At 37.6% G+C, this 24,770-nt stretch overlaps 2 protein-coding genes across 2 annotated transcripts; both read left to right on the top strand.

The window, feature by feature from the left end:
• The first annotated feature begins 9,083 nt into the window (after positions 1-9,083).
• LOC136686662 (uncharacterized) lies at positions 9,084-15,369 on the top strand. Its single transcript, XM_066660578.1, has 5 exons — positions 9,084-9,258; positions 10,531-11,370; positions 11,486-11,543; positions 12,179-12,229; positions 12,997-15,369. Exons 1-5 carry the CDS (start codon positions 9,102-9,104, stop codon positions 13,061-13,063), a joined length of 1,173 nt encoding a protein of 390 aa, XP_066516675.1. The 5' UTR covers positions 9,084-9,101; the 3' UTR covers positions 13,064-15,369.
• Positions 15,370-17,340: 1,971 nt separating this feature from the next.
• Positions 17,341-23,134, top strand: LOC136687728 (dentin sialophosphoprotein-like). The gene is made up of 7 exons (XM_066662264.1): positions 17,341-17,471; positions 18,013-18,223; positions 19,734-19,918; positions 20,671-21,858; positions 22,305-22,365; positions 22,654-22,695; positions 22,982-23,134. The coding sequence occupies exons 3-7, from the start codon at positions 19,762-19,764 to the stop codon at positions 23,046-23,048; spliced, it is 1,515 nt and encodes a 504-aa protein (XP_066518361.1). The 5' UTR covers positions 17,341-17,471; positions 18,013-18,223; positions 19,734-19,761; the 3' UTR covers positions 23,049-23,134.
• Positions 23,135-24,770: the final 1,636 nt, after the last annotated feature.

Below are 24,770 nucleotides of genomic sequence, written 5' to 3'. Positions count from 1 at the left end.
AGGGTGTATGAGACTACAGGCAAAAGCCACATGTCTCCGTTTCCCTCTCTGTTTACAGGTAAATGATCTGATTCTTTGCTCTTGAAAGATAATGTTTTAAATTATTTCTCTGGTTTGACTTAAAATTTAATAAAGTAGATCACCTTGTCTGAAAGTGTTCAGTAAGAGATGTTTCTCTTCACAGTGCAGTGAAATCAGACAGTTGTACCATTGGAACATCTTTGAAAGTAACTTTCCTCAGGCACGATTTCCCCGCTTAGAAATTAACGGCAGTTGGATGAATCCCTTTCAAAGAATTTTACGATTGCAGATCATTATCAATCGCTTCGTACATGTTGTCAGTTGCCAAAAGTGTGACGTCCTGCATCAAGCTGTAGATGACTTCACATCTGTGGAAGCTGATGACCTTTGGGAAATTCTTAACAGTTATGAATGCAGGAGGAATGTAATTGCTGTTTATTCTTGATCAGATATCATACAAGCAGCTTGTGCAAAAGCTACTGTCTGTCATTGATTGCTGGTGGGAGGCATTGCAAACTACAGATTCCTCTTAGTCATAGTGAGCTGAACAAAATGTTCCATGACTTTAAACCAATAACAAACAAGTGTCAGGAATGTTAAAGTGTCTTGACAAGCAAGAAGAGGTTGCCACACACTTGAAAAGGTACTGTTCATGTTCAGATTTAGTTGTGACAGATGTCACTGGGCTGGAGTTCAACATGTTTTTACAACATGTGAGATGCTCATACAGCTTCCTGAAATTTAGGATCATTTTCTTGATGTCTGCTCTGAGATAAAGCAGTTCTGGAGAGTAACATCATCCAGCTTTATTCTGTCCTTATTGCACACATTTTTCATGAAGATAGAGACAAATATATAAAAATGATAATTATTCAAAGGCACATTCAAATATGTGAGTGTGTGTCACCCTGAAAGGACTGGCGCCCCCTCCAGGGTGTGTTCCTACCTTGTGCCCAGTTATTTTGTGTAGGTTCCGGACCCACAGTGACCCTGAACTGCATACAACCGGATAATTGCTTAGAGACAATGAATGAATGACTGTTCTACTGTTTAATAGAGTTCATCACAAGAATTTTATTTGAATATCCTTGCTTAGTCAAATTGTTCTTCTCTGTTATTGAATACTAAAGCACTCCAGTATTGATACATACACAACCCGTTCTGCTAAGACTGTATGTTTTTGTCTTGATGCAGAGAAACTTAGAAAGGATTCAAAGATGGATTTTGTCCAGACTATTTGCTTTCCTTGTACAAGATAAACAGACTTCAGGGTGTGTTCCTGCCTTTCACCCAGTGATTCCGACAAGAGAGAAAGAGAAGCTGTTATTTTATTTTTTTTAATATGTTTTCTTTATTTTTGCGTCAAACATTTTTAATACATAAAACTTCTGACCAATTTCTTACCTATAAACAGACAGCACGGTGGTGCAGCAGGTAGTGTCGCAGTCACACAGCTCCAGGGACCTGGAGGTTTTGGGTTAGATTCCTGAACACACCACACACGGGTGACTGTCTGTGAGGAGTTTGGTGTGTTCTCCCTGTGTCTGTGTGGGTTTCCTCCCGGTGCTCCGGTTTCCTCCCACAGTCCAAAAACACATGTTGGTAGGTGGATTGGCGACTCAAAAGTGTCCGTAGGTGTGAGTGAATGTGTGAGTGTGTGTGTTGCCCTGACGCCCCCTCCAGGGTGTATTCACGCCTTGCGCCCTGAACTGGATAATCGCTTACAGACAATGAATGAATACAATGTGGCTCAGTGGCCTGCTCAATGTCACAGAAACTTGACCCTGTTCATTAGATTGTTATGAGTTTCTTCATGGTATGGATTAGGTGTTTTTGGAGCAGGGTACAGTTGTGACTGAACGCCTAGGACTGGTATTGAGTAACATTATTTATTTTGTTGTATTTCATTTCTAAGGACAGTGTAAAGTGCTGCTTGGTTTGAACCCCAGCCTTTTTCATCCATGAGAACAGTGCAGGGCTTCATCGCCTGGGTGCTGAGTCTTTGGAGCACAATCCTCTCTGCAAACAGTGACCTCTTCTGTAGGATCAACCTGGATTTTGCCCTCCCCTGCACCATACATCTGTGGCATACAACTGTGCCTCCTATGGGCATCCCTAAACCTGGCTTTTGGCTAATTTGATGAGAGCTCCCTGTTCACAACTTCACCTAACAATCTCTGTACCCTGTTTGAAATTATGCCCTGAAATGGCTTTCTAAAGGAAAACAGTTTAAATTTGGCTGTGGTCAAAAAACTAATAAAATACAGAAGGAGATTTTTATTTTAGATAAAATCAAGCTAATAAGACTCAGTAGTTCAGGTTAAGATCAAGTTTGCAGCTGATAATATCAGGAACAGTTTGGACATAGGACGTAGGGAGGATACATTTCCCTCGACACTCAATAACACAGCAAACAACATTCCAGGAAGGCATTTCATTCTTGCGATTTCTCTTCAGGAAATCTATGAGGTATAAAATCATGGATAAATATAGAACACAACATCATTACACTCTTAAAAACAATTACAGTGGCACGTTTTTGCTGTGTCATCGAAGCTGACTGGAATTTGCTTCAGTGCCAAACACAGATAGTGTTGCACAATGCTACTGTGTACAACTGCATCCAGAAATACTGGCACCCTTCTTTAGCCAAATATGAATTTAAAAATATGCAATAATAGTGGGCTTATATATTTTAGTTTGTTGAATATTATTACAACAAAACAAAAAACCCTTAAATGAATAAAAACACTCTTGTGCCATGATCATTGACACCTGTTTAGTACGACATTGTCCCTGATGCTAATTACAGTAATTAATTTATTCATTTATTTTTTGTATCCATGTCATCCTGTTCAAGGTCACATGGGTGTAACACACCCTGGATTTGTGTCAATCCATCACAAGGCATAACACACTCACCCAGTCACTCAAACACACACTTGTGGACAATTTTAGATGTCTAACCTTTTGTAGACACCTTTATTATTAGTAACTTTAGCAACATTAAGATGTATCTACTATGGATACAGACATTCAGACTGTGGACTCACTGGTTGTAAAATCTCCATAGAAAATCATAAAACACAATGGGACTCTGGAGCAGCTGCCCAAGGTCCCCATGCCCAATGCGTAGTGTCAGCAGGAGGGGTATGCAGCCTCCACAGCAAGGGACTGTGGAGTAGCGTAACTACGTTCTCTGGAGATATGGAGCGTTATCCAATGCCTTTGGTATGAGTTGGAGTAGTGTGTGTTATACATAACTGATCACAAACATCACACCAAATATAGGCTAAATCCTCATAGTTATGTTCATGTGGTGTAAGGCCTTTTGAGGAATCCTGATATTGTTACTGTAGCAAAGGATATCTAGCTCGTAATATATTTAATTTCCTTAGGGAATATAGGATAAGCACATGTCCACAAATGTTGGACCATAAAATGAGATGGACAATAAACAAGCCTGGTTCGGTGGTCAGTGGGTCCATTTCCAGTAATTGGACTCATGATTTGGATTACTGTCCTGCTGGAAGACCAGAAGATCCAACCTGATGTTAATACATTCTTTATAAGAAAAGTTCCAGAAACTGGGTTTGGACTATGGTTCTGGTGTCTCAATCTTTTTGAACATGTAGTAAAAGTAATATTACATAACCATGACCTCATCCTCGAGGTCACAAGTTCACACTGTTCTTGTGACAATCAACTCCACTCCCTGAAAATCTGTATTCCGACTCCATTGTTGTGTCCTTCTTCATGGTTTCAGAGCTCTGAGACAATAGATGTGTTTGTCTGATGGACACATTCAATGCTCTGTGAAACATCATCCTAGAACAGCTTTCAGCTGGTTTCATCTGTAGTGCCACCGACTGCTTTGTTGCTCTGTTCTTAATTTGATTTGAGCTCCATTAAGTGACAGGGTAAAGTGCTGCTTGGTTTGCAACCCAGTCTTTTTCACCCATGAGAACAGCACAGGGCTCCATTGCCTGGGTGCTGACTTTTTGGAGCACAATCCTCTCTGCAAACAGTGACCTCTTCTGTAGGATCAACCTGGATTTTGCCCTCCCCTGCACCATACATCTGTGGCATACAACTGTGCCTCCTATGGGCATCCCTAAACCTGGCTGAGAGCTCCCTGTTCACAACTTCACCTAACAATCTCTGTGTAACCTGTTTGAAACTATGCCCTGAAATGGCTTCCTAAAGGAAAACAGTTTAAATTTGGCTGTGGTAAAAAATGTGGTAATAAAATACAGAAGGAGGATTTTTATTTTAGATAAAATCAAGCTAAGACTCTGTAGTTCCGGTTGAGATTCAGTTTGCAGCTGATAATATCAGGAACAGTTTGGACATAGGACGCAGGGAGGATACAGAAAAAACTATTTGAATACCTGGCACAGCAGGTAGTGACGCAGTCACACAGCTCCAGGCACCTGGAGGTTGTGGGTTCGAGTCCCGCTCCGGGTGACTGTCTGTGATGATGTGGTGTGTTCTCCCCGTGTCCGCGTGGGTTTCCTCCGGGTGCTCCGGTTTCCTCCCACAGTCCAAAAAACACACGTTGGTAGGTGGATTGGTGACTCAAAAGTGTCCATAGTTGTGACTGTGAGTGAATGAGTGAGTGTGTGTAACCCTGTGAAGGACTGGCGCCCCCTCCAGGGTGTGTTCCTCCCTTGCGCCCAGTGATTCCAGGTGGGCTCTGGACCCACCCCGACCCTGAACTGAAGAAGCGCTTACAGACAATGAATGAATGAATGAATCTTGCTCCTTTGAACTGAGTTACAAGGTGTAGGATTTAAAATCTTCCCCTAAGAAACGGGATGGACATTCTTTTTTTTTTTGTAAATTTTACAAAGCTTCCAGTTCTACCTTTTGCAGTAGGCACAGGTGCTAGAATGTAATTGCTTTGCCTTTTAATGTGGAACTGGAAATTCAGAGACCTTTAATATTATTATCAATATGTTATACTTGTTCTGAAATAAAAAGGCACTGAAACTACATGAAACTACGATACCATGATTAGCAGTGTTTTAAAGAAATAAATATACAGACATTTGTTGCTTTATTCCTAAGAGGTGAAATGTAATTCATCCCTAATCATGCATGGTGAGGATACTAATCCTGATCCTAACCTTACATCACTGAGTTCTACTAAGGTTGGGATTAGGCTTAGTCTTACAAACAGGGAAGGGTTAATGTGAGGGTAGTATCATGGTTCTAGTGTCACAGGGTTGAAGATTAATTTATGTTTGTATTTAATTTTTTTCAGAAATTGACACAAAATACTAGCAAATTAAGATTTTCTTCCTTCTGCAAAACTGCCACTGTGTGATGTTTTGTGTCTGAGACTAAAAATATCTATTATTTAAATAAAATAATAACATTAATAAATAAGTATTTTTTGTTTTAACTACCCAAACAACTATAAATATAAGTAAGAGATATTACACATTTACGGCAAGTGCATTTTCAGCTGCTGCCCACCTGTATGTGTTTAAGAAAATATTTGCTGTTAGACCTCATTGTTTTTCAGAGCTTTAAAGGTTTACATATTGTTCTACGGCTCAGTGAAGATACTTAATCCTTTGTACAGAAAGATAAAAGCTTTACTAAAGCCCTGAAACCAAACAAACAGTGTTCTCACAGGAACCGGTTCATCAGGACACATGCACTAAATTTAGACGCCTTTTAAACCAAAATAAAAACACATCAGCAACAACACGTCACTGGTATGTGTTCAACACCGCAATGATTCAGCAAAAAAAAAAAAAAAAATCCCCTGACTAGTGTGAACAACCAAACTTGCAATTTAGGCCATTTATAAAGTCTGTTTCTAAAAATAATCAGCAGCAAACATTAGAAAGTACATATCATTAGTCACATTAGGCCTGTAATAATACGACACCCGACACCGCCATTCATCTCCCTCCCCCTCATCTCCAAAGAATAATACAACTACTGCTTAAAAAAACAAACGTGTCACATTAAACTTATACTTGTATGTAATGCATGCTTGGCAGCAAAATACTTGTGCAATAAACTGTATTATATATTTATGTTTTCAGAGTAATACTTTATAAATGTTATTTTTTAATGTAACACTATGTTGTTTGGTTATCAAAGAGGGTTGCTTATGTTTTAATGAGTACTTAGAGAGAATATATATAATATACATTTATTGTGCAATGATGTGTTAAAACAACATCTATTTTGTAAACTTTGAGACTAAACATTATTATCGTCATTATATATGTATTATGTATTTATAAAAATATTTATGTTCTAATTAATTAATGAGTGGATTTGAGTATAATGATGATGATGAAATTCGGATATATATATATATACAGTAATCATTTGCTTCTTCGCGGGTTATTTCAAGAGGGCTTTTTTATTATTTACTTGTATTAGACCAGGCCTGTAGATGACACAATATATCATTTACAAGTATTTCTTATTAAAGAAACTGGTAGGATATCATATGTAGTTCCAGCTGAAAAACATTATAGAATGACTGTTTAATGCAAAGGGTGGGTTGTTAACAGTAACAGGGAGGGTTTTAAAAGTCCAAATACTCGTTAAATACATAAAAAAAAAATATCTTTCCTCTACTTCGTGGAAATTCGTTTTTAGGGGAAAACGAGGGATCACTGTATATACCACTGGGACATTTTTTATTTCTTGATTTCCAATGTTAAAAGCTTATTTATTTATTTATTTATTTTTTAAAGCTTACCTCATCTTCCGTGTATTCAAAACTGGTCCAAACTGTCACGCCACAGTGATATCATACGTCACATAACTCGAACGCTTACATTTTTTGAATAGACTGAATGTCATCCTCCTGAAATGGTCAAAAAATGTTCATAGAACAAAGAAAGGTTTGTTAAAAATAGAATGCATGCATCTATCAGACACAGCAAAGTCTCAACCAGCTGTAAAATAAATGTTAAAATCTGCAAATTAATCACATATAAAACATAAATCTTTTCCTTGGTCAAGGTTTTCCAGATCCACTTCAGAAGGTACAATTTCAGTTTTATCTCATACTGCAAAATACAAGTGACAAGTATAAAACTTTAAGTCTTTCTGTTTTTCCTCAAGCAGGTTTTGGGCAGTGTGATGTTAACATTAGGATACTGACTGGTGAGCTGATCAGACCATTGGCTGATTAAATATGTCATGATATACCACAAACTACATTCATAGGAACCCATTCATTAAAATTCATTGAAATTTTGAATTCATAAAACACATTTCTGATTAAATTTTGTGAGACCACTCTGGTCTCTGATCATCATAAAAGATATCATTGAATTTATTCTGAGTTCTGCTGGATAATCTAGTCTTGCAAGACTAAAATGGAAGTAGTCATACAACTCAAAATTTCTCACATGATTTTTCACATGAAAACGGCGGTTCCCCAAAAGTAGGGGGTTGGGGATGCAGCAAGGAAAATGAAAACATTAGCAATTATTAACTGCAGTGTAATAGAGTAAGGTGAGGTCTATGTTTTTCTAATACACAATTGGACCACGACCAGCAGAAACCTGCTCTAAATTGCCCTCTGGTGGACCTCAGTCATCTAATGCTCTTCAGTATGACAATGTATGATGTTACAAAAAGAATGTGCATGCCAATACTCTTAATTTTCAATTAGATCTATTATTTGACATTTAAATTATATACAGTTTGCGAATAGGCACAGTGTAACCTGCATGTCAAGTTCATCATCTACTTTCAGACACCGAATTACAACATTTTATTTTGGCCAAATTATCTCTCTCACAAAGATGAGGTTTGGAGATTGACTGAAAGAGGGACAGAGAGGTACACAGAAACTGGGAGACATTTGCATTGGTCCCAGCTGTTTTACATGGCTTTATTTGAATAAAACTCAGCCCCAGTTTCCCTCCTGTATGTTTACAGAGAACACACTGAAGTCTTTCTCTAGATTTGCACACTGTAAATATTTGCATTAATCTTACACCATCTATATACTCTGACCTTTTTTATCTGATCTGTATGTATTTTGCAACCAATTGGTCCCTGATTCTCTCTGATTTCATCTTGCACTCAAAGTTTCTGTGTAGCAAAATAAAAGTATATATATATATATAATGCTCATTATACTGCATGTATTATACTAACTTAAGGAACTTTTAATTGACACAAAATAGTGGAGGTCTTTGTGATTTTTATTTTATTTTTTCTATTTTTCAGAGAGAAAATTTACAACAGGTTTATCAACACAAAGAACTTTATATACATTCTAATATGTATAGTGGAAATTAATGAAGCTCACACCTTTATCACTGTATTTTTTCAACCAACAGAATACAAAATATTAGTTCTTGTGTGGATAGATTCTAGTCAATTGTTTTTGGATAGATGCGTTTACTGCAGCGGTTATTTTACCAGAGTCTGCATTCAGGTTTCTCTACCCACTTCTGCCCATAATTACTACTTTCAGCAGCACTTCCTGTGCCTATTGCAGCCCTTTGTCTTTGTTAGCTAAGAACAGCTTAGAACTCTCTACATTAATGCAATTCTCACTCATTGTTCAGTCCACATCCTTAGTAACAAACAAAAGACTGTCCTCTGTATTCAAAAATAAAACAGCTCTCCACATCTTTATTTTCCTTTTCTTGGTTTCAAGCTGCTTTAAAAAAATTGTGATTACTTTATTTATAACTCTATTTATGAACTCCTCTACTATTAATATCATTCAGAAAATCCAACACATTTAAAATATTAAAAAATTGGACAAAATAAGATAAGATTTGAAAAAACTACTCTTGAGATGCTGCCAACTTTGTTGAGTGAGAATGATGCAGGGCCAGTTCTACAAGACGCTAATCTTGAAGATGCAAAATGACACCAGACAAGTCTACTGAACTTTTGCATTTTTGCATGCCTGAGGAAACCATCACTCCTTGAAGCAGGTGACTCAGCATAATGTGTGTGTTTGTTTGTGTGAGTGTGTGTGAAGATGCAAGAGAGGGCGGGATGCTGGACCTTTATAAAGCAGGCATCACACCCAGTGCCTGCAGCATTAACAGGAAATAGACAGCGTAAGAAGCATGCAGTTGTATGTTGTGATGAAGGTGTTGGTGGTATTGGTGATGGTGGTCATATTGACCCCTGCTGTGACTGATGGGCTCGTTCTGAACAAGTGTCAACTGGAAAAAGAACTGAACAGCACCCTGCCGCAAAACATGCAGGATGAGGTCGCAAAGAGTGAGTACTGACACTACTACTGCTACATCACCTACTATTACTACTATTACTATGACTAAAATAATAACTGAAATATATTGCCGCTGTCCAAAGAAAAACATGTATCTCCATTTTTGTTGATTTTTAATTTACTACATCGTTTTAACACAGCAGCAGTCCTTCGTGTTGTGTGAAAATTTCATGATAAATTAATTAAGAAATTATCAATAGAAATAAATTTCACATATTGTAAAATAAAATATTAAAAATTGTATGTCGCTTTTTGTTAAATTTAGTATGTAAGCAATAATTATTTGGGCACACATGAACTCTGTAGATTTTCACTTAGAAGTCAATAGACCAAGAGCAACCTAACTTTTCTTAAGGCTCTGTCCAGAACCACCTGTACACAGCACCAAAATAAACACTTTAAAAGTGGTTCTATTCTTCACCAAGGATTTCAGTTTCTTTATCATAATAAATCTCTGTGCAAAATACACTTGTGTATACTTGGTACACTTGTGTAAACTGGTGTATACCCACTTAAGAATGGTTATATACAGATTCTTTATTAAAGGCGACCATAAAAACTGAACACTTAAAGAAACGTATAGATACATAAATATTTCACTGTACGACTAAATGGTTCCCCTCTCTGGGTGGGAATCTATGCAGTGGCCACATTGGGTAAAAACAACAAATGTAAAATCTGCTTTTATTTTAGACATACCTTTGTAAATGGTTTATCCTTCAGTGTCTTAAAGGGGACAAATGATGAAAACATCAGTTGTTCAGTGCATGAACACATTAATTTGGCGATCTGAAGTTTACCAGCACAAAAACTTTGAAACAAGACACACCTCATTAGTTTTTTACTGTCTGCCAAAATCCCGTTTGGATGAGGATAAAACTCAAACTAGCTTTTAAAACAAGTGTGTAGAAAAAAGAGCACTGAGTAAAAACAGAGAAAAAAAAATAAGAATACAAAACAAAGAGAACAGGCTGAAAACAGCTAAAAACCAGAACTTCTGCTCCTCGCTCCTCACTGATATCCACTCTGTGGATTTTGAACTAAATAGGTGACAGGTGACCCCAGAATTATGTTCACTTGAGGAGTATATAGCTTTTAAATGTGTAGTTTAAAAGTCTTACTGACATCAAATGTGACATTGTCTTGTTATTAAACAGGATGAACTTGGCAAGATGCTTCCTCGCTTAATTCATGAACTCTGTAGAATAAATAGAAAGTGAATTTTATGAAGCCTAACATCTTTAATCCTTCTCCTTTTAAAGTTGTATGCAGTGTGAATTTGACGTCAGGCTTCAACACCAGTGTTGTCAATCAAATTCCTGCTCCACGGGGTGATCACAAGCACCACTTCCCTGATCACGGACCAGAACACTCTGCAGAAAACCAAACTGACAACCACAATGCTCGCCTCCCTCAGTCTGGTCTATTTGTAACACCCTTTATACCTCCTGCTCATCCCAGAGCTGGTGGTCCTCCAGGAGCTTGGGGTCGCAAACCAAGGTCCCTCGAGCACAGACAAGGTCCCTTCAGACCTGTCCCCTCTTTCCAGCCTCCATCGAATTCTTCTTTCCCACACCACAATGAATCCCATACACACTCCAATGAAGGCAAGAAACCTGAGCACCAAAACGATCACCGTTCTCATGCTGGTTCTGTTCCTGATGGTCGCAAACCAAGGTCTCTCAAGGACTCAAATGAACAGGACTCAAGGACTCACGGCCCCCATCACCAAAACAACAAAACTTTTTCTAGTCCCAGTCCTAAGCTTGGATCACACATGATGCCTAAACCTACATCAAGACCCATCAAGCCACACGCCCGTGACTCTGCTCCTGCTGCTGGTGGCCGCAAGCCCAGATCCAATAATCAGAAGAACCGTAATGCTGAGTCATCTGAGGAAAGAAGACATCTCCCCAACTTCAACCCTTTCAAACAAACTGTCCGTCCTTGGTCTGGCAAACACGATGATGAAAGCCAGGAGCAATCTGAGCAGCAGAGTGATGAGATGTGGACACAGTACGGATTGCTCCAGTTGTCAGATCGCGTTGCTTGCGTCTCAGGCACCAAGCCATCACTCAATCTATGTAAAATTAACTGTGACAGTAAGTTTGTTTGTTTGGTCTTTTGCCTTTGTACCTTGACAACCATAAAGATTTTCTGAAAGTGTGAATGAATGCTGCAACTTTACCTTTTTTGAAACGTACTTTCTCTTTAAAGAGCTGATTGATGATGACATTAGTGATGACATCATGTGCCTTGAGACCATCCTTTTGGAGTAAGTATTAGTTTACAAAAATATTCAACATTGCACTGAAACTTTGTTCTGCCTTTTCAAAGAATGAATGTTTACTGACTTTTTCAAAGTGATTCAAAGTGAAATGGCGTATCTTAGATGCTGCACTGATAGGAACCAAGGGTAAACATCACATAAATGTATGTGGATTTATATGGAATTTTTGTATGGGAAAATATCAGCCAATCTGAAAAAAACAAAAATAATATCTTTTAGTTTGGATTTATTGTGGACTTTCTGCATGCACCACTTCACCATGAATGAGTTACTTTTAGGTCTAAACCTTTATATAGACACTATGATAGCATATTCATGACCATTTCTTGTAGTAGCTTCACACGTCTGGTTCCCATCACCATCACTCTGAACATTTCTGACACGATCCTTATAACTGCACACTTCACATCTAACCACTCTGACTAGCTTTGTTTACAACTATTATGCAATTGATTTATGTAAATTCAAATTAACAAATAAACTTCAAACTAATATTAAACCTCACACTTTACTTCACAATTCTTTGTCCAGAATACTATTCCCCTGATATTTTTTTGTGAACATAATTTTAAAAAAGTATTTTAACACCACAAAAATTAACGCGCTTTTAATCTCAACAGGCAGAACAACAGCACAGTTCCCAGAGAGGATAAAGAGCTTGTTGAGAAGATGTAAGTAGACAACATAACGTAATACAGTGTAAATAATAGAGTACCACAAACACTTACATTGGCCATAGCTTATGTAAGCCATTGTCAGACATTAGCTAATACATATTGGAAATTAACAGGGCTTTGCATTTTGTTATCAAACATTAATAGTGTGTGATAATGGAGCTAAATTCTGCAGTGGACTAAATAAACCAATCCCAAATGGCACAGACTCATCATCGAAGCATAAAAAAAGAACATATTCAAGAGCCATATATGCACCACTGTTTTTTAAAAAACAGTGGCATGTGACAAAATTAGTTAAAACTGCAGTATATTTAGATTTTAGTTCAATAAAAAAATTAAAATGTATTGTTTTAATATAAACATATAATATCTAAACTGGTTTCTTTTGACGAAAGAGAATTAAGCTTCTGTAAGAATATAATAAACTGACTATTATACTGTGGTAGGACAATAAACATTAAAAAGTGACTGTTGCCATATGGTAACTCTATGCAGTTTAAGGTGCACATTAAGCTATATTATTGATATAAATAATAACAGCTGATATTATTTTAAATGTAAATATAAACTTGAAGTAGACTGGCTTGACTTTGATGTCTGTACAGTGTGAGCAGTTTACTCTAAACATTATACAATTTTGGAACTGAAATTTGAGGTAAAGAGAGTATCCAAAATGGCCAAAAAATCTTTTTGTTTGAAAAGCTAATGAACAATGTGTTCATTATCTATGTCCTCACTTGCATTATTTATCTATGTTACAGGTACCACCTGTTGCACCACAGTGATTGCTCCAACGTGGTGAACTCCCAGTACTTCTCTGACTGTTAAACAAGATCACAAAAAGCAATTAAGATTGTCATAATCATAGCTTGGCATGTTCTTTCTGAAAAACAAAAATTTGTTTCAAATCACTTTCCTCCTTTGCCAACTGTGGGACAATCTTTTGTTTCTCAAAACTACTTCTAACTTCTTTAAAGATTAAAACCTGCTGCAATGCCAGATTTATTGCTTAATATTCTATTTATATGGTGTTATTCAAGGTTATTCAACCCTTTTGAGGTTACAAACATTTCACAAACTTCTTAATAAGATGAAAGTTGAGAAGGTTTTTTCCTTCTACTGTAAAGTTGCTATTCTGGAGATACATGTTTTTCATTGGACAGCGATGATATATGTATATTAGGAATGTCAAAGTTAATAGCTTATGAAGACCATTATGACATATTTGTATTTTATCCTGGTAAAATTAATAAAATCTTATGTCTATAGCATGGCACAGTGGAGCAGCAGGTAGTATCGCTGTCACACAGCACCAGGGACCTGGAGTTGTGTTCAAGTTCCACTCCGGGTGACTGTCTGTGAGGAGTTTGGGGTGTTCTCCCCTTGTCCACATGGGTTTCCTCCTGGTGCTCCAGTCGAAAAACACATGTTGGTAGGTGGATTGATGATTCAAAAGTGTCTGTAGGTGTGAGTGCGTGTCACCCTGTGAAGGACTGGCGCCCCCTCCAGGGTGTGTTCCTGCCACACACCCTAGGCTCTGGGTCCACCATGTCCCTGAACTGGATAAGCGGTTACATTCAATGGTTGAATGTCTATAGCTAAATGTACTTACTTAACCAGGAGAATCAAGACTAAGTTCAAACATAAGTAATTGTAATTATACACAGGATAAAATATAAAAGATCCTATGTCAATCCATTATCGCTTCACATATGGCACAGCCCCACTGTCTTTGTACCTGCAACCACAACATTCCTGTAATCATCTATCACTGACCCTTTAAATCCCACACTAAACCACTAGGGTGCTGTGGTCTTTTATGATCCACTACAAGTAGCCATGGCCTAATGGTGGGACTGAAAAGTTGTAGGTTCGATTCCCATGACCTGAAGGAAAACTGGGGGGCGTTGGGAGTGAAGGAACAGCACCACTGCAGGTTATCAGGTAGGCACATCCTCTCGTCAGTGTTTTGCTAAATTGAGTCCACAACACTTCTGGAAGGCTCAGCAGTGATGCATCACCAGCAACCGCAATAAGACAACACAGCACCCAACTTGCCCCAAATAGACTGTGCTCTGTTTATCCACAACCACTGACTACACCTTTCAGCTACTTCTGATAGCGCCCTTAGTTTTTGGCCCCTAATGCTGAATTTTCAGACACACCTAATATAAATGTAGTAAAAACCGCATAGAACAATAATATTCTTTACTCCAAAAGAATGCATTTCAAACTTGGTTCAACTTTAAACTCATGAACACTAATATGATATGTGGAATATCTCTGAGCACTTTTACATCAATTTTATCCCAGGTATATTATAGAGCATTTAAAAATCCCTGGACTGATTTAGAGGGTCTCCATCTTGATCTTTTGAATAAATGCTAGTTTCATCAGTTTAGTTTCATCGTAAGACTCCTCTTCTTCCTGGCAATAAAAGCGCTTTACACTTTGCTGAATTCTTTAGAACATTGCACATTTTCACTAAGAAGTGGGTCGGAGTATCAAATTCTCAGCACAGACAGTATTCCCAAAGGCTATTTTAAGAGTTCATTGACACAGAAAATAGTAAAGGATGAGGTTTAAAAAGCTGAAAAGCCCACGGTTTGGAAAATTAAAAAGGTGTAAAAATGTTTTCATTCACTTGAGAGTTCATAAACACCTAACACAGAAAGGAAACTACGCAGACAAAATATGTCACTGATGCAAAGCACAGCAAAACAGCACCTCTTGTGGAGGGCTACCAAACTGTGGGTTAATGCTGGTTTATACTTATTTGGAAATGCATGTTAGCTTTATGTTAGAACATGGAGGCATAGGCTTATATTTGTTAAGGTGATGACCAACATGTTTGAACATTAGGTGAATGAATGCATCAGGGGCAGCATCACAATATCAAACACAATATAAATCCATACTAAAAGAGAAGCTTTATTACTTCAGGTAAATAATGATAATGTTTTAATTTCTCATCCCTAAAAATGACCTGAACTACAAAATATCAGGTTTAAGATTTAAAGATTGTTTGCTAATGTAATAAAATGATAAATCTGTATAAAGCTTTCATAAACTGTAAAACTGTAAAAAATAGATTTCTAACAAATAAACTTGAGTAGATTGAAAAGCATTGTAATTTGAATTTACTCATGGAAATATAAATCTATGTCTATAAAAATGTAATTATAGCCAACTGGAGGCATTGCCAGACCCTCTAGGGGGAGTCTGGTATCTTTCACCGCTTAACGTGTCCAGACGCAAAAGGACCAATCACAAGTCTGCTGTTTTACACAAGTCTGCAAATGGCCAAACAGAATGCAACTGATAGTATCCTGACAGTGAGACAAGCTCAACATACTGAACGTATCAGCCTCCGTCAGCTTGTGGGTGGAGCGTCTGCGGCTGAGACTACCCAGAGGGTAGATAAACATTTTTGTGTTTATTTTTATTATTAATTGTTTTCAATTACATTTTATTTATAGAGCACTTTTTACAGCTGGTGATTTTAACTAAGCAGATTTAAAGAATGCTGGGTTCTAGCCCCAAGTGAATGTTGTTGATTTGACTGTGGCAAATTAAAAAACAATATCACTCAGCACATAACAAATTGTCTTCAAGAAGAACCAGAACTCTGAAGTAAAATAAAAGAGCAGTGAATAAATATAGACCAATATGAATGAAGAGTTATAGGGTTAAAATCATTTTACCATTTAATAAACAGCAAGTGAACAATGAGAAAAGTGAATCTAAGAAAGGGAGAATTGGGAAGGTAGCACAGGACATAAAGATAGCGACCGTGTGAGAGCAGTGGGGAACAACACCCCAGACATCTCAGATTACCACAGTCCTCTGTGTACACAGCACCACACATCCACACCTTCTATTTAAAAGTAATCTAATTACAAATCCCTTGACTAAATAAATAGTCTTTTAACCTGGACTTAAAACTGAAACAGCGTCTGGGTCCCAAAAATTGACTGGAAATTCATTCCAAAACATGGGGGTGCTATATAAAAAAAGCTCTCCTCCTGAAGTGATGAAGGCATAAGCAAATATTTTAGCGTCTTATACTGATATAGCATTTCTCAGCTTAACAATATTTAAGACATTTCAAATTGTAAAATGCTTATATAAGAAACATATATTTTTAGGGTTTAATAGAATATAAAAAGGAAAAACATTTACAAATCCAAAGAAGCATGTCAAATGGCCAGTGCTAATGCTGCTGCTGCTGCTGCTAAATGCAAGTGCCTGTGACAATTATTGGCATCTTTGTTATCATTCATTCAATTGTCTAGAGACTAGAGCCACTTTGAGTAATCAATCCACCTACCAGCAAGTGTTTCTGGAAAGTGGGAGGAAATAGCAGCACCCAGAGGAAACCCATGTGGACACAGGGACACAGTGAAGATGTACTGAAGACTGTAGATGAACTTTTGACACAAGAACAGATTTTGTGGAAGTTGTACGTAGGTCAGTGATTTTGCTCCATATTCTGACAGATTTCAGTCAAATGTTTGAATTCTAAACTCTCCGATTCCTGAACACTTTCATTTGATTGCTTTGCATTAACATCTTATTAGAAATTCCATTAAAATGTGTTAGCACTAAATTGTTCTTTTAAAAAAACAAAACCCAATCCCACTAGGACAAGTAGTTTTACACTTCTGCTTTATCAGCTACCTGACAATTGGTAATTACGTTTGTTTTTTTGTACAGCTCTGTACATTTTTACTGCTCTAGACACAGTTCACTCCCACTTCATCTTCATTTTTAGATTCTATTTCTAAGTCTTGCATAACCTGTTGACACTTTCCTGCACTCTATGTTGCTGGGCTTTTTTGTTTAAAAAAAAAAGGTTCCCTAAAGCTCCTGCACATTTTGTTTTCACATAATGTCCCTGCTGTTAACAGAAAACCATTGTGCAGTCTTTCTATGAGTGAATGTCATTCCTAAGTAGAACCAGTCTAAAAATGACAATAATGATAACACCTGAAACCAATCTTTCACAAGTGCAACCTGAAAGCTGATACGATGGCCTTTTTATAGTTTGAACATCTCTGGCTTGATGTCTGTGACTCAGCAAGGAATGAACCACTGAGGACTTGGTAGACTTATAAATAATAGCTAACTGTCTGGATATCTTCACAGTTTAAGAAGACCCAAACACAGCAGGGTGCAGCTCCTTGTTGAAGTGAAGATGCTGGGCGTGCTGTGGGTAGTTCTCCTGGCAGCCGGTGTAAGTGAGGGACTCGACAAGTGTCAGCTGGGGAAGGATTTGGACACGCTTCTGCCAGCAAACGTGCTGAAACACATAAAAAAAAATTTAGATTTAGGTTTTGACTGTTCTCTAAAGCTAATGTAACAATGTTTAAATTACTAACGAACTATGCAGTGAAATTATGCAGGTTTTCCTAAACTATTTGTTTAAGTGAAAAACTGTTTATAAATGTTCTTATAAATATGCAGGAATGTAAAATTACTAATGCTAGGGCTGAAGAAAAAAACAGCGACACTGACAGTGACTTACTGATATCTGTTTAATGCAGAACATTCAAACAATTGCCATAAAAATGAGATTACAGAAAAATTAAGTTAAATTTGGTGATTCATGCTACTGCTGATGTTGAAAACATATAGCTAAATCCCATGTAAATGATTTACACATTCAAATAATTTTTATTTTTCTTGTACTTCTTGTACTTCTAATGTACAACATTTTGTGTTTTTTTTGTTTTGCATTTTTGTGTGTTTTATTATTTTTCTTCCATTGTCTGCAGTGTGGAGGGGTTTAATGGCTTCAACACCAGCATTGTCACCAACTCTACCAAGTACTGGAAAAAGAATGAAGAACACAAGTACTATCCCACCAGATCTTCCCAAAAACATAGCAGTGAGGACTCCATCGAGGAGGTCCCCAAGAGACCAAAACCGTTCTTCCCTTCTACAACTGCCAGACTAACAACAATCTCACAGGGAACCGTCTCGCAGGTTAATGTGTCTTCTACCCAGGCTCCCAAAGCAAATGTTTCTTCTCCCTCTGCTCCAGGCCCACACAGAGTCAGATTGTTTAGGATTCATGAAAACGGTGACGTCCATACAGGTCATCTAGCAGTGGAGCTGGACGTTCATTAAAATGTTTGCCCCCTAAACCTAAGAACTGGTTGGGCCGCCCTTAGCAGCAACAATTAGCGCAATGAGTCATTCACAGCACTATGGAGGACTTTTGACCCGCTCAACTTTGCAGAATTGTAGTAATTCAGCCACATTTGAGGTTTTTCGAGCATGAACCGCCTTTTTAAAGGTCATGCCACAGCTTCTCAACAGGATTTAGGTCAGGACTTTGACTAGGCCACTCCAAAGTCTTCACTTTGTTTTTCTTCAGTCATTCAGAGGTGGACTTGCTGGTGTGTTTTGGATCATTGCCCTGCTGCAGAACTCAAGTTCGTTTCAGCTTGAGGTCACGAACAGATGGCCGGACATTGTCCGTCAGGATTTTTTGGTAGACAGTGGAATTCATGGTTCCATTTATTACAGCAAGTCTTCCAGGTCCTGAAGCAAAACAACAATAAAAAGAAACGTGCAAATATGTTATTTACAGTGGCCCCTAGGTGCAAATGCATACATTTAAAGATAGAAACACACAAAAATGAGAAACATGGAGAAACACAAAATGTAACATTCACAGAAAACACACAGAGAAAGAGAAACAAGAAACCTATCAGTAAACAGTAAACTATTATCTAAACCTGTGAGTTTATCTAAATTAGACTTTGTTTCTGAACGTATAAACATAGTGAACAAACAGTTTTTTCTTTTAAAAAATGCATTACTTTAAAAATGACATTAACTGTTGTCCACAGGCAGCAGGGGACTAGATTCAAAGACAGTCTACTCTTTATAATAAGCATAGTGCTTGTACAAAATTACATATGTCTACAATGAATACAAAAACATAAGTACATTAAAAAATAAAGATAAATCAAATTTATACATTTCAACATTTAAAATGCTTTCATTGTAATATTTTAAATTAAATACAGAGCTGAAATATTATCATTGCATTCTGTATTTTTTTACATTTGTTACAGCAGCCCACCTTTTCTGGAAGTAGGGATTTTGAGGCATCAGATATAAGCAAGGTCTCATATAACCTATTGACAAGTTCCAGTACTCCATGTCTCTGACGTAAAAAAGTTTTCCTAAGACACATGCTCATATAATATTCACATACAATCACTACCATTAACAGAGGAGCATCACTTCTTTGAATAAACGTCATTAAAAAGTAGAAGAACCAGTTTAAAAACGTCAGTAATAGTAACACCTGAAACCATGCTTGCAGCAGCACACCCTGAAAATCAATCCGATGACCTTTATATATTTCACAAATCATGAGACTGACCTCAGTGACTCAGCAAGAATGAAACAATACTCTGGAGACTTGGTAAAGACCCTGGAGATGTATAAATAAGCATTAACTCTCCTGATATCTTCACAGTTTACAGCCGAGAGAGAAACTCAGCAGGATGCAGCTCCGTGTTGAAGTGAAGATGTTGGCCGTGCTGGGGGTAGTGCTCCTGGCTGCCGGTGCAAGTGAGGGACTCGACAAGTGTCAGCTGAGGAAGGATTTGGACAAGTTTCTGCCAGCGAATGTGCTGAAACACATCAAAGATTTGGCTAAGAGTGAGTTAAACATTTCTGCTAGCTGTAAAAATGATTCTTTTATCATTTCTAATTTTTGGGGGCGACAGTCCAAACTGTAGAGTTAAGTATGATTAATGATTCAAAGCTTTCAGTAGCCTGTAACAACAGCAGGATATTGGGCATAAACTTGTATAATAGTGTAATAGTGTAAACCAATAGTGTAAAAGCTTTAAACTGGGCTGAAACAATTTTCCAAGTTAAACATTTCTGCTAGCTGTAAAAATGAGTCTTTTATCATTTCTCATTTTAATGGTCTAAAATGATCAAATTACTACTCAGTCAGTAATCAGAAAAGTCAAAAATCATAGGAACGTTTTCACAGTGTTAAAGGACCTCAGCATAACATAAACAAATGAAAGTGTTTAGCAAAACTATGGGTTAAACTGAAAAACAGTGTAGGAAAATATTTTTTAAGCATGCAAAGATTAATGCTAATATTGAAAAAAAAAAACAGTACCATTGACAGACACTTACATTTTATAAGCAAATCATTTAAATTCCAATGCTGTAAAAATGAAGAGATGAAGAGAGTAGCCTGTAACAACAGCAGGATATTGGGCTTATACTTGTTATACCCAGAGCTGAAACAATTTTCCAATTTTATATTGTTAAAATATATTTAATTTGTATGGAAGTGTTTCACACCCTCAAATGAGTATTTTATTTTCAATATGACATGTAATGTTCATCGTTTTATTTTCCTTGTCTTTTCTTTGTTCTTTTTTCACCAGTTGTGTGCCGTGTAGAAGGGATGACTGGATTCAACACCAGCATAATCACCAACTTCACCAAGCACTGGAAGGAGAATGAAAATGTGCGTGAGAAGCGTCAGATCAGACCTGCCCGCAAACAAAGCAGTGAGGAGTCCAGTGAGGAGTCCAGCAAGGAGCTTCCTAAGAGACCAAAACCTTTCTTCCCTTCTACTACTGCCAGACCAACAACTGTCTCGCAGGGAACCATCGCACAGGGAACCGTCGCACAGGGAACCGTCTCGCAGGGAACTGTCTCGCAGGGAAATGTGCTGCAAAGTAATGTGTCTTCTAGCCAAGATCTCAATGCAAATATTTCTTCTACAACTTCTCCAGGCCCACGCAGGGTCAGGTCTGTTAAGAATCATGAAAGTGGTGAAGTCCATTCAGGTCATCATATCATAAATGGGACAGCTGCACCTCACCATAACTACACTTCTTCTGCCTCTCCTGGACATGGGGGCCACAGAAACCATGGGGGCCGTCATCGCAGATTTGCGCACCAGTCAAGCAAAGAATCTGGAGAAGATGTCCACAGATTCAACAACTCCAACCTCACCTCATCCACTGGCCCTCAAAATAATGACTCCTCCTCTGAAAGAGGCCGCCGTGGGCGCCATGAGAGATCTTTACATGAGTTCCACATTGATGCAAAGTGGTCCAATGAAGAACCTAAGGGTAAACACAGGGATAAGCCCGATGAGGAACATGATGATGAACCCAGTGAAGACTCCAATGATGAATCAGATAATGAATCCAGCGAGGAACATGATGATGAACCCAGTGAAGACTCCGATGATGAATCAGATGCTGAATCCAGTGAGGAACATGATGAACAAGATGGTGATTACAGTGAAAGTGTCACTTTTACACCAGCATCCTCACCTCTCAGTGGAAACACTCCTTCTCCATCACCCTTTCCTCCCTACAGACCCAATTCCTTCCCAAATTCCTACCCTCCCTATGGTAACAATTCCCTTCAGACAACTTCACCTCACTATGGGAACAACTCCTTCCCCATTGGAGGTTCTGGTGGACGTCATGCTAGATCTACCCACGAGGATGAAGAAGTGTTGTGGACACTCTATGGTCTGTTTCAGCTGCCCGGCGAAATCGCCTGCATTTCTGGATCTGGACCTTCTCTCAACCTCTGCAATATGAGCTGTGAAAGTGAGCAAATTACATTAAAAAATTATCACTAGTTGTGTTTCAACAAAATAAATCATAAATTTATTTTTTAATAATTTTTTTTTAATAATTTTTTAATAATTCCTCTTTTCTGAGAAATATGTACTTTAAAACAGGATTATAAAAGCTGAACACTGGCACTCTTACTCAGTTATATTCACAAGAGAAGCAAAATATTTACTGCTAGAGTTCTGTGTGTTTGAATTGATCGATTTCACTAAATTCATGAACTAAATTCATTCTGCCAATTAATACTACACCACATACAACCAAAGGCTACTTGTCATTTGTTTCTGAAATTCTATTTTAACCTGTGTTAATCAGGCATATTTGGTTCCATACACCCACTTTTAACTGAGCAGAAATTTGAGATTTTAAGTAAAAGTATGAACCATTCTTAAATCTGACTGAAATCATTCTTTTTAAAGATCTGCTAAATCAGGACATCAGTGATGACATAGTCTGTCTAGGGACCATCCTCAGCAAATCGTAAGTAAAACACTAATATTTTATGTTAATCTTGTAATGTTTCATTATGGCTAGCGTTACAGTGGCTATTAATATAGTATGTATATGTATGTATTGTTTCATGTCAATGTCTGTATTTAAAATCAGCAACAAAATAAAACCTTATTAATAAACATAAAGTTAATGTTTCTAGGCCAATTATCTCACAGTCTTTACCCAATGATCTATTGAGATACATATATTACATTCATCTACCGTGACTTAAATTTCTAACAGTTATTTTAACATGCTTTATGTTAAACACTACAGGATGACTGGAGGCAAAAACCCTGAGGACATTATTGAGAAAATGTAAGTAGAAAAGGAATTCTTGTCCAAGTTTTCCCTCTCCAAGCAGGATTTTCATGTACAGAAAGTTTATAAAGATGATGTGTTTTGGATGAAGCTGGCGTTAACGTTCTCACAGCTTGGTAGCATAAATAAGTGGACTGAACTACAGAGGCCTCAAGATAGAAATACCACTGTATGGTTTTAACTGTTATGATTTTTTCCCCTAAATCAGTATTCAATCATCTGTAATTTCAACAATTGTTCCTGAAATTTCACGACAACTCATCAGTTATTTCCTGTGTTACAGATACAGCTATCTCCCCAAGAAGCAGTGTACCAACATCAGGGACTCCCTTTATTTTTCTGGATGTTGATTCAGATCCATTCTGAGGATTCACTCCATCTCTTCAGTAACTGTAGACCTGGAAATGAACCTTAGCTCATAGTTACTTCCAAATAAAATCACTAAAATAAAAATAAAAAAAAAATGATCAAACTGCAATAATTCTTTATTATTTTTCTGAACTTCACTTGTTTCTTAGACCACTGTGAATAAAATTAATACAGTCACTGGTACAATCCCATGTCTGTTGAGGGATAATCATAAAATTAAATTTCCTAAACTGAACCTTTAATGGCTGAAATTAAATATAAGCTGATTAAATTGCAATTAGTCTTCATTCTTTTTTCTGAATTCCAACTGTTTGTTCTGACTACTGTCCTTAATATCAAAAAACCTTAATATCAAAGAATCCTAAAGGACAAATAAATAAATAAGAGGTCATTCCTGCACACGTTGCCACAATCATTAACACATAAATTGCTTGGGGAAAAATGTGTCCATAAACTGAACCTTTTATTGCAATACAACCTTTATATTATGTGGACGTTCTGTATCTAAGTTTCTTCACACGCACATACCTCATTTGTGAGCCTGTCCATGGCTTTTACTATTCTTCAGGCTTTTGTGGAGGGCCCCCTTGTGGTGCTGAAAGATAGGCAGGAGGCATGCAAGTAGCAACGAAAGATGAGGATCAATACTATACATACAACACACATACAATGCCTTTGGAAAATCTTCATACTCCTTTGAAATAGTCACTTTGTTGTCTTAAAGCCTGCAATAAAAACTCATATATTTTTGATGGTGGGCTTACATACTGCTTGGTTTACAGTCTAAATAGTTCAAGGTGGTGTTAACATACTCTTGGTTATCTGATTTGGAAAGATGGCCAAACACTGGCAAGGTGTTAGTGGTGACTCACACTTCTGAAAATGTTCTGAACAGTACTTACATGAAAAGTTAAACTCACTGAAAATGTCTTGTATCCTACTCTTAACTTGTGCCGCTCCAAATCAAATAAAATCAAATTTATTTGTATAGCGCTTTTCACAACTGATGTTGTCACAAAGCAGCTCCACAACTTTATCACCAAGATCTTTTGAAAGCTCTTTCCAACCATGATGAAATTTGTCTTACCATGAACTACTTTTATCAGGGTCCTCAAAGAGCAGCTGGATTTATTCTGAAGTAAGTCAAAACACCCAAACTGCTGTCAGGTGTGGCCCCATTAAACTGGTGTGTGATTTGGAAAGTGTCTGGTAGCACCAGTGTTCGTTCATTCATTCATGTTCTGTAAGGGCTTATCCAATTCAGGGTCACAGTGAGCCTACCCGGAATCACTGGAGGGGATGCCAGTTCTTCACAATCACACCTACGGACACTTTTGGGTTGCCAAACCACCTACCAACATGTGTTTTTGAACCGTGGGAGGAAAGCGGAGCACCCAGGGGAAACCCACGCGGACACGGGGAGAACACACCAAACTCCTCACCGACAGTCACCCGGAACGGGAATCGAATCCACAACCTACAGGTGCCTGGAGCTGTGTGACTGCGACACTACCTCCTGCACCACTGTGCCACCCAACAGTGTTCAATTAAATTTAATTATTTGTAATTCTAAATAATAATTAATTTTATTTAATTTAATTTTGACATTTACAATCCCTGCTGCAATATGATACTCACTTACCTGTGTGTCTGTTCTGAGGTGAGATTTGATTGGAGGAATATTATAATGATGCTGGGTTATA

The sequence above is a fragment of the Hoplias malabaricus genome, chromosome 2, assembly GCF_029633855.1.
Source record: "Hoplias malabaricus isolate fHopMal1 chromosome 2, fHopMal1.hap1, whole genome shotgun sequence".
Classification (NCBI taxonomy): Eukaryota; Metazoa; Chordata; class Actinopteri; order Characiformes; family Erythrinidae; genus Hoplias; species Hoplias malabaricus.
Note: the sequence above shows the minus strand (reverse complement) of the source record. Positions and strands in the feature narration are given on the sequence as shown.